This window comes from Mercurialis annua, linkage group LG4 (assembly GCF_937616625.2).
Source record: "Mercurialis annua linkage group LG4, ddMerAnnu1.2, whole genome shotgun sequence".
In the NCBI taxonomy this organism is placed as follows: domain Eukaryota; kingdom Viridiplantae; phylum Streptophyta; class Magnoliopsida; order Malpighiales; family Euphorbiaceae; genus Mercurialis; species Mercurialis annua.
Window position 1 is genome coordinate 35,731,532 of NC_065573.1, and position 12,685 is coordinate 35,744,216.

The following is a 12,685-nucleotide window of genomic DNA, read 5'->3' on the forward strand; positions in this document are numbered from 1 at the left end:
GAATTGTAAAAATGCAAACTAATACAATTCTATTAATTGATTAATACTTTGACTAAACTGCTATAATGGAGTCATTTAAAAGGAGGGTCACATTTGAAAGACGATGATTACACATATTTTAAAATTTAAAAAAAATAAATAACTATAGACAAATTAATTTAGCTGAATGGTTAAATAAAATAAAAGACGAATGTATTATTATTTTTTTAAGTTAACTTTGTCAAGTCAACTTAATATAAAAAATTAATTGTTAAAATTAAAATTAGTTTGAGTCTTAAATTAAAAATTAATTGTTTTTCCCCAAAACAAATATTCATTTTATTTTTTAATAATAAATTGTTTAAAAAAGTTTCATTCTACTCTTTCTTTTAATTAGAAGAGTAGATAGAATATTAATTAATATATCAATTTTTAGTATATCAATACAAAGCTATTTTATTATTTATATTTATTTTTAATAATTTTTTAAATATGTATTGTTAAGAGTGAATAATTAGGCTAATAATCACCCATGGTCCCTCAATTTTAGGGGTACGGGCGCTAAACCCCCTGATGTTTAAAAACGGGCGCTAAACCCCCTGAATTTTATGGCGGCGCTCACAAAAGCCCTTTTCGACAAAAATGCCCCTGGCGCCGTCTTTTGTTTGGCGGCTGTCTTTTGAAACAGAAAAAAAAATTGACAGCACCAAGTGTCAGATGACATGTCATCAAAAGATAAAAAAAAATGAAAATATCTAAAACACCCCTTAATATAATATCTGATAAAATGAAAAAACCCAACTCAAAATCCAACCACACATTTAAATCCAAACTGCCACTGATCTAACCACCACCGCCACTCCACCACCACCGGAAAATTTTCCGGTCATCTTCTCCGAGTGAATGATGACCGGAAAATTTTCCGGTCACCAAAATTTTCATCGCTCTGAGGAACAGACCGTCGCGAATTGTTCCTCAGAGGAACAGATAAAGATGACTGGAAAATCTTCAAAATGGAGAAGATGACCGGAAAATTTTCCGGCGGTGGTTGGGTGGCGGGTCGGTTGGTGGGGTGGTGGTTGGGTCGGTTTTTGGGTTGACAGAATGGTTTATATTAAATTGGATTGGTTTGATTTTTTTTAAAAAATTAAATTAGGGGTATTTTGGGTGTTTGAATTTTTTAAGGTATATTTCTGACGTGTCAGATGATATGACAGTGTCAGTTTTTTTTTAAATGTCAGTTGACTGAAAAAACGGCGCCAGGGGTATTTTCGTCATATTTGGAGCTTAGGGGGTTTTGTGAGCGCCGCCACAAAATTCAGGGAATTTAACGCCCGTTTTTAAACATCAGGGAGTTTAATGCCCGTATCTTTAAAGTTGAGGGGCTATGGGTGATTATTAGCCGAATAATTATAAAGCATAGTGAATAATTTTTAGTCCTAAGCACCTCGTTTGCAGTTTGGATTTTTGTTTCATTATGAATAATTTTTGTTCCAATTCACTAAGTATTCGATCTAAAATATATCTTCCAACTTTTTTTCTGAGATTTTATATTTCTGAATCCACCATGTCAAAGCTGTTATTATCCAAAATCAAATTTAGTAGGCCTAAAACTTATTCTTTATTCAAAGGCAAAAAGGTATAGAAAAACATTGTTCGTAACTTTTATAAATGTGCAGATTTTTTTTAGGTATAATTAAGTTCTCTTTATTTTAAAATAGAACAAATAATTTCTTTCATTCAACACTATTAAAAACACTCGTTGATAACTGACATGTTTCTTATAATCGAGAAATTCTTAAATAGACTCAGTCTACCACGTTATAAGTGGATTAATCTATCATATTATGACATTTTATTAAAATAGTGGTGCTATTATAATTTTGGTTGTTACTTTTTTACATATTTGAATAGTAATATTACAATAGTGTCATTATTTTAATGATGTGTAATAATATTATAGACTTAGTCCACGAATAACGCGATAGACTGAATTTACCTAAAAAATTCTCCTCATAATCATATAGGAAAAAAATTAAAAAAAAAAATTAATATTTAAAATATTTACTGAAAGTTTGAGGGGGTAAGTGTTCAAAAAATAAAATAAAAGAGTTTTTTTGTTCGGTTTAAAACAATAAAAGTTTAATTGTTCAATTTTCAAAATATAAGAGTTTAATTGTTGCCTAAAAAAATAAAAAAATTGATCTAGATTTTTAAAAAAAAATCAAGAATTTTTTTGTTACTTTTGCCTTACTCAAAATATTAGAGTTTTACATTTGAGTCTTTTCATCTCTAACCATAATTATATATATATATATATATATATATATATATATATATATATATCATATTATTAAATTATTACATATTTTATAATAAAAGAAGTTAAAATTCATCGAATATATAGTTTTTAACAGTTTTTTTTATTATTTTTATTAAACTCGAGTTTAGCTTGAGCTCAAGAAGGTCAAATATTATGCAAGTTCGAGCTTGAAAATTTAAATCCATTCGAGCTCGAGCCTGTACAACATACTCGAACTTGAGATTAAACTTGATGTATTTTAGGCTCGGCTTTGCCCATTTACACCTCTAAATGTATACCTACTTTAAGCTTATACCAAATTAATTTTTTTTTTTAGTGGGATCGGCTGGATTGTAAATGAACCGAACTACTCATGAACAAATTGGCTTTTGACTCGATAAGGATTTGGTTCTCGTTTGTTCGTATTATAAACAAATCGAGCTTGAGCTTTATTCTATGTTCATTTATTTAAACGAGCCAAACATAAAAATAGTGGTGTTCAACTTGTTTATTTTAATGAACCTGTTTATTTGTGGATGAGTTCGATTTAGAAATTGTGAACGAGCTTGATAAAGAGTTCATGAATTGATTCGTATAAAAATTTGATAAAAAATTCGTGATTTAGCTAATTATTTTTCAATTTAATATGAAATATTCTTTTAATACATCAAGATGATATTGTTTTAGATAAAATACGCAGTTTTTATTAAAAAAATAGTATAATATTTCAGTCCGTGTTCGTTTAGCGTCCAAATAAATAAACTTATAAACGAACTCGTTAACTGCCTTCACAAATATGTTGACGAGCTCGTTCATTATATTAAACAAATGAGCACGAGTTAAAATGAATAATATAATATTATATGAACTAAATATGAACACCTTGTTCAAAACTTGACAGAATACGAACACTTGTAAAGCAACATAAACACCTAAAAACTCGGTTTGATTCGGAATATAAATGAATTGTAGAAAGTAAACTCGAGATTGTCATTCCAATCTAGACATGTTCATGGATTTAGGTACCCGTCCAGATCCGTCTAAGCCCGGTGCTTAGGGTCGAGTTTGGGCAATAATTTTCATCCTAAGCCCGAACCCGCAATAAGCCGCTATTTTATCGGCGGGCTCGGGCTTTTATTTTTGTAAAGTTTACATATAAGCCGGCCCGGGGCTATAAAAATATAGTTTTAGGACCGAATTTTATAGGAAATGTAAAACCCGAGCCGGGCTCGGGCCGGACTTGGGTTTGTATAAAAAAGTACAAAGCCCGCCGGACCCGGTTCGAACTCAACCCATGAACAGATGTACTCCGACCGTATTTGAAAATAAGCCCATGCGTATCGTATGGTATCCGTATCGTATAAAAGAAATGATGTGTATAATATCCAACAAAAGTATAGGTTCCGATGGAGTAATTAAAAAGAAGTAGTTGGTCTAGATTCACGCCATACATATGCTTCTCTCTCTTTTAGTTAACTTTCTCTCACTTGTCGGTGTAGACTTACAGAGAGAAAGGGATCTCACAGCTTCTCCACTCTAAGCCACACGCTTCACCTTCCTTCGACGTTAAAACAAAACCAACCTCTCTCTAATTTCTTATTAGGGTTCCATTCCGATCTAAGGAAATGCAACCGCTTCTCGCTGAATTGCTCAAACGTCGTCGTTCTGAACAGTAGCTGTATTGCTGGTGATTTATGCTGGAATTGGAGTTTGGTTTATTCAAGTGTATGAAGGAATTGGTGAGACATTTGCGCTGGGATTTTAGTTTGGTTATTCGGAGCAGAGGTAGATGGGGCAAATGCGGCTGATTCCTTCTTCTTCTTCTTCTTGTTATTGAGATAGCTCGAGACGGATATTTTTTTTCAATTCTTTATTTGATCTCAGTCGGCTTAAAACGCCGTCGTTTTGATCCACTGCGTGTGTTTTTTAATTGAAATTTTGGCAGCTCTGAAATGCAGCAGCAGCAGCAAGATCAAAGGAAGAAGGTGATCAATTATTATTGTTTTTATTCTTTAATTTAACTAACTCTTGATTCATTGTTATGATTAGTTTTTTTTTGTCGCTAATTCAGATGCTTTTGATTTGTTTAATACGCGCATCAACTGATTACTGTTCATCAGTGTTATTTTTCTAAAAATAGATCAACTTTATCTTTTCATCATTTTGGCATCAATTTTATTTTTAAAAAGTTCTTTTTTGAAGCATAACTTGGATTAGTTTTCAGTGGCTTGCACAATTCAACTGTTGAATTGAATCTATTTTCCAGAAGAAAACATAAAATTTAGTTGGTTGGTTTATGAGCAGGTGAGATTTCTAGTTTAAATCCTTTTGGTTTGGTTAGGTTTTGTTTTGGAAATTATGGTTAAACAAATATATATGTTTTTTTGACTCTTTTTTTAATATTGTTGGAGTTGAGGTGCCGGATAAGTTCATTATCCGTGAGCTGCTTTCAAGCTTTTTTTTGCCCATTAATTCTGCCTCTTCAACTCGGCAAATTGGATAGTAGTGGCGTTATTGGAAAAAAGAGGGTGGGGTTGGGGGTGGGGTTTCGTGTTGTTTCTAGAGTGAAATCCATTGAATTAAATGCTACTGCCTTTTCCATCATTTGTTCAGATTCCATTTTTCATTTATTCCCATCCCCTTTTTTCTGCAAGTGGATCAGATACTATATACCAATTAGTAAGTGTTTTGATTAGTACCTTTAAAGGACATTTTCCGTATCCATTCATAATTTTTTTTTACTTCATTTCAATGTAGGGCTTGTTCCAAATAGATTTTTTTGCATTTTAAAGTAAATGGGTATTTTTATATAAAGTGTCTGCATATTTATGTGTTGTTTCATATATTCTGGGAGTGAGATTAGTTGCTCGTTTGTGTTGTGGGCTAATTTAGGTACTGATTCTTTTGCATTCTACTCTGCTTTTTCAACAAACCCTTCTTGTTCCCTACCAAGAATTATAAACGTTATTATTCTCGACTGTTGATGTGTGACAAAGATTCAATTGGTTTTAGTTTAGTATTTTTCAAGCTTTTATTTAGTCAGTATTTAGTTAATTTCACCGCCCTGTTTTCTTATCTTAGATACAGATATATTTATGCATGTGTTTTTAAATTTACTATGTGCTTTGATGCATTCCTACTGTTTTCAACCACTAATGAAGTTGTCTCGAAGACAAAAGTTACTTAATGTTTTGAGTATTTGACGGTGGAGCTATTTAGAAAACCATTCGATCTTAGTAGATAAATATCCAATTTTGATGTATATATCTATAGTAAAGAAATTTGGTTATTCCTTATCAGCATTTGAATCATTATTAATGAGCCTAATCCAGTAGACCTTCCGATAAGGAAAAAATTGAGTAAAGTTTAAAAGAGACGGTACATGTGATTTGAAGCTGTTATGTGCTGTAAAGTTAGATTATTTTTTCATGAATACATGAAATTTGAAATTAATTACTTATGAAGATGGCTTTTTAAGAAAAATGGTAAATAGAATAAATTGGCAGACGATTCATACTATACAAAGTGTTTCATATGAGATTCTTGTGTTTCTTTTTTGGTACTTTCATTTGACGTGGAGCCCTATGCTTCAGAATTCAGCAGAGATGGATTTCTTCTCCGAGTATGGTGACGCCAATAGGTACAAAATTCAAGAAGTTATTGGAAAAGGCAGTTATGGAGTTGTTTGTTCAGCAATTGACACTCACACTGGTGAAAAAGTGGCAATAAAGAAAATACATGATATTTTTGAACACATTTCAGACGCTGCTCGTATTCTTCGTGAGATAAAGCTGCTTAGACTACTAAGACACCCTGATATTGTGGAGATTAAACATGTTATGCTCCCACCGTCAAGAAGGGAGTTTAAAGATATTTATGTTGTCTTTGAGCTAATGGAGTCGGATCTACATCAAGTTATAAAAGCCAATGATGACTTGACCCGAGAGCATTATCAGTTTTTTCTTTATCAGCTTCTTCGTGCTTTAAAGTATATCCACACAGGTATTAATATTATGGCTCTCTTATTGTTACTGTTAGTACCGATCTTAATAGTTTTCAGAAGATAATTTCGGCAACTCATGATTCACTATTATCATGGATCTTTCAAATATGATGTAGCAACTATACCTTGTATTGTTTACCATTTTAGGTCACACAAAATGCCACTGCTGGCATGTCACCTTAGTTATACAATTTGGGACTCTTTTTGTTTGTTGTACTGTGTTTTCTATTAGAAGTTTTAGAAGCTGTTTATTAAGATTATTTTTTACACATTTCATGCATCTAGCCTATCTTCCCTTTCGTGTCAACTGTTTCTTGGGAATTTCCACGTATCTACTAATTTTTATCTCATTTATTGCAGCAAATGTCTATCACCGAGATTTAAAACCTAAGAATATTTTGGCAAATGCGAATTGTAAACTTAAAATTTGTGATTTTGGACTAGCAAGAGTTGCTTTCAATGATACACCCACAACAATATTTTGGACGGTACGCCTTCTAGCAAATTACACTTGTGATTATACTTCTGTCCTAGGCCCAGATTTATTCATACTACTCTTGTACACAAGAAGATGATAATTTGGCATTCTGATGGTATATTTACAGGATTATGTTGCTACACGATGGTATAGAGCTCCTGAACTCTGTGGATCATTTTACTCAAAAGTATGTTGATTTGACAAATTTAAATTTGTTCATCAGTATCTAGTAGCTCAAGATCTCATAGCTGTAATGCACTTGCTTATATGGCGGTTCTCAATTATAATAATTATTGGCTTATTTTAAAGTTCTAGTTCTAAATAGTTCAAGTACAAACTTATTTTTAAGCTATTTGGTCTTCTGACCGGTGGCAAATGGTTATGATGAAATTTCGAAGTTTCCTAGTTATATAACGGTTTTTTTTGTGTACATGAGGCTTGATTACCTTCTGTTCTTACGCGTTTGTTTGTTTCCTAGTTATGATTTTGATACTACAATTTGTCTTTGTTTCAAGTAGTGATATGTCATATGGTGCACTCCATATTCTAAAGGAAGAGTATTCTTTTTCATTTAAGAAGAAAGAAAGTGGTATAGATGGTTAACTATGTGGAGTTGAAATAATTATTAAGTGTATGGAGTTTCTTCTGAAGACTATGAGAGGCATTAAGCCTTTGAATGAGGAATTACACTGAAGTTTTATGCTAGTATTACTCATCTCTTAATAGTTAGATCTTTTGAGATTTGGGGCAGAATTGAGATATTTTATATAAGTTGGGAGGGGGAACACAATGTATAGACCTTTCTACAAAATTGCATAGTCCTGTCGTTTTTATAATGGATGTGAAACTCTATTTTGTAATAGTACAACTAAAGAGTATGGCTCTGGCTCTTTATGTTTGTTTGTGGTTACTTCAATTTTGATTGTTTTGTTTAATCTGATATGGATGCAGTATACCCCAGCAATTGATATATGGAGCATAGGCTGCATCTTTGCTGAAGTACTAACTGGGAAACCACTCTTTCCTGGAAAAAATGTTGTTCACCAGCTGGATTTGATGACAGACCTGCTCGGTACTCCATCACTAGATACAATATCAAGAGTAAGCCCATTGTCTATATTGTATATCTGTTGTAATGTTTCAAGTTTTGAATTCCAGATTCTTGTGTGCTTGTGGTAGTGCTCATTCACATTTATTGCTTGAATTGCACCCACATTTATATTAGGCATCCGCACCTCACCACATCCACTCTTACACCGGCACCTGTATATGATCTATTATGAATTTTATTGACATGCAGATGCACATTTGCACAACCAAGCAACTACCTGACAAATGTTTTAACTTGCAAAGAAACAAGTACATTATGAATTTCAACTTTGTACTTTACTTTTCCAGGTTCGAAATGAAAAGGCAAGGAGATACTTAACAAGCATGAGGAAAAAGCAGCCTGTGTCATTTGCACAGAAATTTCCAAATGCTGATCCTTTGGCATTGCGGCTGCTGGAAAGGCTCCTTGCATTTGACCCAAAAGACCGACCGACTGCTGAAGAGGTGCTCCCTCTTAATTCAAAACTGACAAGTATGCTACGTTACAACTATTTGGTTTTGTAATTTTTTTGATTGTTTGATACTTTGCCAGGCATTGGCAGATCCTTATTTTAAAGGATTGGCAAAAGTTGAGAGAGAGCCTTCTTGTCAACCAATAACAAAGATGGAGTTTGAGTTTGAGAGGCGGAGAGTTACAAAGGAGGACATACGAGAGCTAATTTTCCGAGAGATACTGGAATACCATCCTCAATTGCTTAAGGACTATGTAAATGGAACTGAGAGGACGAACTTTCTTTACCCAAGGTTCCCTCTCTCCCCCACTCTCTTATCTTTATCTGTCTGTCTGGTGATAAAGAAACCTTGGATCCAAATCATGACTTTTTAGATAACAGTTTCATGTTATGGGTGTAGATAACAATAATTATCGCTTTCAGTTTTCCCTAACTTTTTGTGTTTCACATTCCACATAACAGTGCTGTTGATCAATTTAGAAAGCAATTTGCACATCTTGAGGAGAACAATGGTAAAAGTGGTGCTGTAACTCCTCTTGAAAGAAAGCATGTATCTCTTCCTAGGTATTGTACACTGGATTTTCTGAGTTATTTTAGTTTTGCAACTATTACTGTCCATGCTCTTTTGCTCAAATTATGTTGTAAGAGCAGCTCCTTACTATTCTCTGTTCTATTATTGATAGTATTAGTAAATGGTTGGGTTAAATTTAATAGTTTAAGTCTATAGTATTTAAAATCACGACTTCATTTATTCATCATATGTGGCAAGAAATTTTGCAATGTTGGCACCTGGTAGCTATAGGGCAATGGTTGAGTAGAAGGAAGATTGCTGTTTTTGTACACTGAATTAGACAATGGCATTCAGTATGTCATTGTCAGTAGGTTTAGTAATTAATTATTAAAAACAGGTCTTGTGGTGATGGTTTATTTGAGCTTATAAACTTTGCATAAACCGGTGAGCTCATAGGGCCTTTAGTGAAGTTCAAATATTCAGGAGAACCTGGTCAAAGCATAGGAGTCGATTTGTTTGTTTAAAATAATCTGAATCACAAAGTTTGATTGGTTTGGGATTTTAAACTTCTTCACTTAGTTTGTAAATTGCTTAGGCATATAAAATAAGTTCTTTCTAAATAACAGTTTAGAATTATGAAGTATTGTATCCTTAAATAATTATCCATAATTTTTAGTTTTATTAACATTCTCATATTAATTTGATACTTAAAATATATGAATGTTTTGCTTTACTTGTAAGTTGTGGGAACACTCGTTTCTTTGCATTTGTTTATTCAAATGTGAAAACTTTCTGCACTTTAATGATTGGTTTTTTCAAATGTCATTGTTATTGTATTTTAGTTATAATCTTGTAATTCATGTTTTTATTAATTCTATAATCTCTTTTCTTTCTTTAGAGTAGTGCTCTATTGCATGTGACCAGTAGCATATGTTAGTTTTCAGAAGTTATTTTTAAAAAAAAATTATGTGGTTTTTCAAATGCTTGAATTTGTGTTAAATGTTTTGATTGAGTAATTATAAAGTATTTCAGGTTGGTCGGCCTTAATACAAGTTAGCCGCTAGGAGCCCCTCTAGTCGAATCAATAATCAATATAGTTGAACAATTCATTTTTTTATTTTGAAATACAGTTCAATTACTTTAAAAAGATAACATTGCATTTTTATATTCTTTCAGGTCTACAATTCTTCATTCAAACACGGTTCCTCCTAGAGAACAAACCATCACTTCCTTGAGAGATCGGCCGTCTGTAGACGAAACATATAACAATAATTCCCGGGATTCTGGGGGAATTCATGTAAATATATCAGCCCTGCAATCACAACAAAGAATTCCGCTTGGTAATTTCAGCTTATGTTACATCTGGTTAAACTGTTTCACATGTATAAAAATTTCTTTCATATTGTGCTTTAACAGATAAATTAGGAAAAGCTGGTGGGCCAGTTGCTGCATATAACAATGGAAGTATAATGAAAGATGCGTATGACCCTAGAACATATGTCAGAGGCAGTGTCGTCCCTCAGGCTGCCGTTCCTTCATTTGCCTACCAAAAACTGAGCGGTGCGAAGCAAGAAAGATCTACATTTGAAACTCAGGGGGACATGTCTTCACAAAAACAAGTACAACAATGCGGTATGGGAACGAATATAGGGGCTCGATTTGCACCAGATATAGCGATCAACATTGACTCCAACCCCTTTTTTATGACCCGGGCGGGGATGAATAAGGTAGAACATATTGATGATAGAATTACAATCAATGCGAGCTTGTTGCAGGCCAAGGGTCAGTATGGCGGAATTGGTACTGCTGCTTCTGCTACAACTGCTGCCGTACATAGAAAAGCGGGACTATTCAATGTGGCATGAGAAAGCTATATTAACGGACCAAGGAGTTGCGAGTCTCCATAACAATTTATGAGATCGTCTAATCATTAGGTTTTATCATGAGATCGTGAAAATCATACTCAAATGTATATTATTGAATTTATGTTTGAACATCGAGAAAAAAAGAAAAATAAAAATTAAAAGATAAACATTAGCGTGCACATGATGGAGCCCTTTTTCTGGCTTGGTTTTTGGGGGCTGCTTTAAAATTAAATACGAACCTTTAATGGAATGAAAATAATTTCAAATGCTTCATATAGCAAAAATTGTTAGCTCCGGCAGTGGATTTGTTGGTTTAAATTTACACCAGCAGTAGCAGAATTACTTGTAAGATGCTATAATTTCCTAATCGTTCATATTTTACAATTATTTACGTTCATATCTCACAATTCTTTTGTGCAAAGTTCATATGGTGTGCATAGATTACAATCAATTTTATAATTTATTGATAGCATCTCATTATGTGAGTCTCTCATGCATTCATATAGTATACGTTGGTCGGTTCGGCTATATCTCATCAGTTCTCATTATAGATATATAGATAGATGTACATTTAGTAAATTACATTTCTTTTGTTCTAATACCAATCAATTGTGGATGTAATGTGTAATATTAAGTCAACAAAAATTGCAGCTACAAAAGTCTAATCTTAAAAATTTAAATTTAAAACTTAAATGTACTTGAAATAGGTACGGAAATCAAATAAAATAGTCAAATCTAAAGGATAGAATAAATTAAAAAAAGAGGAAGATGATGTGAGGTTTGATGCAAAAAATAAAGAAATGGGAAGCAGCTTGTGTTGTGTTGTGTTGTGTGTAAAAGCAACAAGTCAGAACATTCACACCAAATCTCACACAATCCCAGTGACTGCTTGGTTTCCTTATTGGAAACACCGCTACATTATCGCCACTATAATCTGAGGAAATCAGCTCCCAAATTATTAAAATTTATTTTATTAGAATTAGTTTTATTATTAATCAGATTAAGTTTAAATTCAAATATTCAAATTAATTGTTGAATCAAATTTAAATTCAAAATATGACTTATTTTCTCTGGAGATATAGTTAGTTGTTAGCATTAGTAGTTAGATTTTAAAATTTTAAAATTGATCGTAAACCATTAATCCTACTAAAATTCGAATCTAAAAACTCAATAATGCACTTAATTTGAGAGCTTTAGCCATTTTGGATTAGGTCTCGTATAACACGATTTGACTCCATGCTTAAATACTACTCCTTCCGTCCCGTTTAAAAAGGGAGAAATGAATTTTACACCAAAATTAATAAAATTAGACAATATTATATTGTTTCATATCTACCCTTATTAATTAAAAAAATTAAACGTTGATAATAGTCAATTGCTATAAATTAGCAAGTGGACATTTATTGGGAATTGGAATTATCTGTGTCATGCACAAAATACTATACCATCCAAACATAGAAGGCCATTTAAATCTAAGTGCATTGTTAATTGAATTTTTATTTAATGTATTTGAGAATTTTTAAAGAGGTAAAAATAAAAATTCAATATAAATTCACACAAAAAACACGATATGACCTTCTTATATGAGACAACCAAAAATATGATATCTTTCTTTTTAAATGGGACGGAGGAAATATTAAAATATTTATTTTGATATATAATTGATGAAGTCTGCCTTCTGAACCGGTGAATGAGACCTGCAAAACAGGGTAGAAGCTAACCGAACGGTGGTTGTCCAATTAACTCTCCGATGCTAAAGTCAGTTTAGAGTTTTGAGCAGCGTTTTGAGTATATAAATGTAATTGTGTTTTTAGGCATATATCATGCTTCTTTTATGATGATTGCATACTCAGTGTTGTAGTAGGAAAGTGAATCCTACTTTGTACGAATTGACCCTGATTTGACGTGATCTTTGCTTATTCAGACATGAGTGCTATTTAGTAACGTCTTTCTAAATAGTCTCGTCTTCCTAAATTATAGTTTAT

At 32.6% G+C, this 12,685-nt stretch overlaps 1 protein-coding gene across 1 annotated transcript; it reads left to right on the forward strand.

The window, feature by feature from the left end:
* The first annotated feature begins 3,710 nt into the window (after positions 1–3,710).
* Positions 3,711–11,099, forward strand: LOC126677112 (mitogen-activated protein kinase 20-like). Its single transcript, XM_050371569.2, has 10 exons — positions 3,711–4,266; positions 5,875–6,283; positions 6,645–6,772; positions 6,890–6,949; positions 7,714–7,863; positions 8,161–8,316; positions 8,405–8,616; positions 8,787–8,888; positions 10,012–10,175; positions 10,252–11,099. The coding sequence occupies exons 1-10, from the start codon at positions 4,234–4,236 to the stop codon at positions 10,698–10,700; spliced, it is 1,863 nt and encodes a 620-aa protein (XP_050227526.1). The 5' UTR covers positions 3,711–4,233; the 3' UTR covers positions 10,701–11,099.
* Positions 11,100–12,685: the final 1,586 nt, after the last annotated feature.